The 2,702-nt window shown below is 41.9% G+C and overlaps 1 protein-coding gene across 1 annotated transcript in view; it reads right to left on the reverse strand.

Moving 5' to 3' along the window:
• MTHFD1 (methylenetetrahydrofolate dehydrogenase (NADP+ dependent) 1, methenyltetrahydrofolate cyclohydrolase, formyltetrahydrofolate synthetase) overlaps positions 1–2,702 on the reverse strand; it is a gene marked incomplete at its 5' end in the record, with an annotated part of 33,483 nt that overhangs the window by 3,223 nt on the left and 27,558 nt on the right. The window contains one exon of the mRNA XM_010141070.1: positions 1,615–1,767. Within this exon, the coding sequence (XP_010139372.1) occupies positions 1,615–1,767 (153 nt within the window). The remainder of the gene's footprint in view (positions 1–1,614; positions 1,768–2,702) is intronic.

The raw sequence follows: 2,702 nt of genomic DNA on the forward strand, positions 1-2,702 counted from the left end.
TGCTGAATGTGTTTAAAATAGTGATCTGATTCAAAACGCCCTGGATTGCCTCTTAAAAGGACATCCCTTCCCTGGCCTCGAAGACACCACAGCAGAGTGATCATCATGTTCCTGACTAGAAGACTGTTAATTCCGGCAGAATTAACGCCATGATTTACTATGCTTCCAAGAAAACATGAGCAATCTGGGACAGGAGCAGAAAGGAAAGAGTCCAACTTCATAGAAACTGAAGACATCAAAAAAGAGCCAAAATGTTGGTTTTCATGTCTGAAAAGTCTTTTGTTTTGCTCATTACTGCTGTGTATGCTTTCCTTCTCCACTGCTTATAAAAAAAAATTTAATAACATAAATCATTGTTTGGATTAAATCTTGGCTTGCAAAGAAATGCCATTAGTAACAGGAACAAGCATGCTATCTTTCATTTTATCAAGACACACATTACTTTTTAACAAGATGGATGAGCCAGACTCTAATCAGGATGTGGTTATTTTATTTATATTGGGTCATCTGGAAATCCTTACCTACTTCTTTTTAAAAAGAATTAAAAGAAAAAGATATCCAGTATTTGGTTCTAGTCTGCATTTGAAGGAAGGACGATCCAACTCTTAAATCAGCAAATTTCATCAGCTGAGCCATGCACCCCTAATGCTTTTTGAAAGCTTATTAAAACAAACATATTGCCATGAAGACTTATCAAAAAGGTCCAGCCTCCTCAAAAAAAGACAGAGCTGCTCACTTTGGCTGCTCCATCCCATAAAATAATCATAAAAAGTTACTTAACATTTGCCCAGAAGAGATTCCCCAGGTAAGATGTCCAGTGGATCCTTTCATCCTAACCCTCTCTGGATGCAAACCTGAACGTTAGTTGTTTCGCAGCTCCCTTTTCTGCCACATGATTCATATGAAAGCTGTTCCAGGATCCTGTTTCCATTGCAGCTACTCCCTCTCCTCTCAGCTGACATTATGCCCATCATGTCAAAGAACAGAAACTGAAAACTCAAGGGTATAGTGAAATGAATTGCTGGAACTGATGCAGCTGAACAGCAAACAGATGGTCAGCAAAACCATGAGAACAAAATGCGAGGGGAGGCTGAGACATGTTTAACAGCACAGGCCAGCTTCGCTTTGGAGGTGTCTCATCAAAGGTTCTTTGCTTCCTAAGTTCTGGAGGAGTTGCCTTATTCTACCCTGGTCTGCAGGTGCGCACAGACTTCACCAGCAATACTGCAAAATGCTTTCTCCAGGAATGCAAAGTCACAATGGCAGTTAGATGGGCCAAGGATTTCTTCTCCCGCCTCTACCAGACTGCAATTCCCATAATTCATTAGCTACAGAGCTCACCCTTTCCTAAATATCCAGCAAGACAGATACGTGGGACCTGAGGAGTACGCTGGGGGCTTGCTAAGTATTAAGAAGGTCAGATGGTATAGTTTAGCTTCCCTCTTCCCCATGAAAAAAAGAATACTAAGGACATATAACACACTCGTCTGTTAAATCACCACCTGTAAGTGCCAAGGACTCCCCTACTTTAAGATACCTTTTGTAACTGCTTCCTGGAGTGCACAGAAGTGTTTTCCCCTGCCCCACAGGTGGGGGTTTCACCCAATCACCTACCGTTCCCACTAGTGGATACAGGAATCCAGCACCAACACTGGCCCGAATGTCTCGGATGGGCAGAATAAAACCTGTGGGTGCTCCTTTTTGTTCAGGGTCGTGAGACAACGATAAGTGCGTTTTAGCCATGCAGATTGGCAGGGTTCCAAACCCCTGGGGAAGGCAATGAAAAAAAGAGAGGGAAAGAGGACAAAAGTAAGTGGAAAAAGTTAACTTTTCCCACACACAAATGTAATTGGTCTATTCCGCCATTCTCTGCAGACATCAGACATTTTATCAGGACATTCTACTCCTCGGCAACTGCTTCACCAGCCTGTCAGCTCTGTGGACCACTCTGCATCCCCATGCCTTCTCTCAAACTCTTTTCCCTGCTCTCCCTTAAGTACTAAAAAAACCACCATGGTTCCCAGCACATCCAACAGAGAAGTTATTGGTGTGGAAGCCTTAGATACACAATCCTGATCACTAACTTTTTACTCTCAAGACATTAAACAGCTCAGAACTGAAGTTCTTGTTCAGCTGAGGTCACTTAATTAGAAACGTGTGATCAATATAACTGCAGGTTGTGAGGAAGCAGCCATTACATGGCTGTGGTATTTTGATAGACTCAAAGGAATGTACAAGAAACATGAAAGCAAGTAACAATGTACGCCAGCAGGAAATGGACTGCTAAAGTGAAGTAATTCGAGCACACTGTAAACAAAGAATGGCCAGTTCTCATGCTGCTCCCCAAAGCCCTTTACAGACCTTCAGTAAGGCAGAAGCAGGTAAATTCACAAGAACATCATGCTAGAGAAGAGTAAAAGTAACAAAGCAACCAGAAAACATCTAATTCAACAACCACATGCCATGTTCAAAACTTGTAAAAGCAGATTTTTTTTTTCCCCCCAAAAGAAGGGAAAATTGACTGTGGAACTCTTTCTCCAACATAATTGTGACAGCCAAAAATCCGTATGGGTTAAACTGATTAGACAACTCAGTGGAACGAGATAAAAAGAAAAGATTAGAGACTATTTAGCACCAGTGTGACCACTTGTAGTTCCCTAATTCCCAAGTTGCTGAAGGATTGGAGAGTACATTAGGGAAAG

Source organism: Buceros rhinoceros, unplaced genomic scaffold (assembly GCF_000710305.1).
Source record: "Buceros rhinoceros silvestris isolate BGI_N320 unplaced genomic scaffold, ASM71030v1 scaffold15438, whole genome shotgun sequence".
NCBI classification, from domain to species: Eukaryota; Metazoa; Chordata; class Aves; order Bucerotiformes; family Bucerotidae; genus Buceros; species Buceros rhinoceros.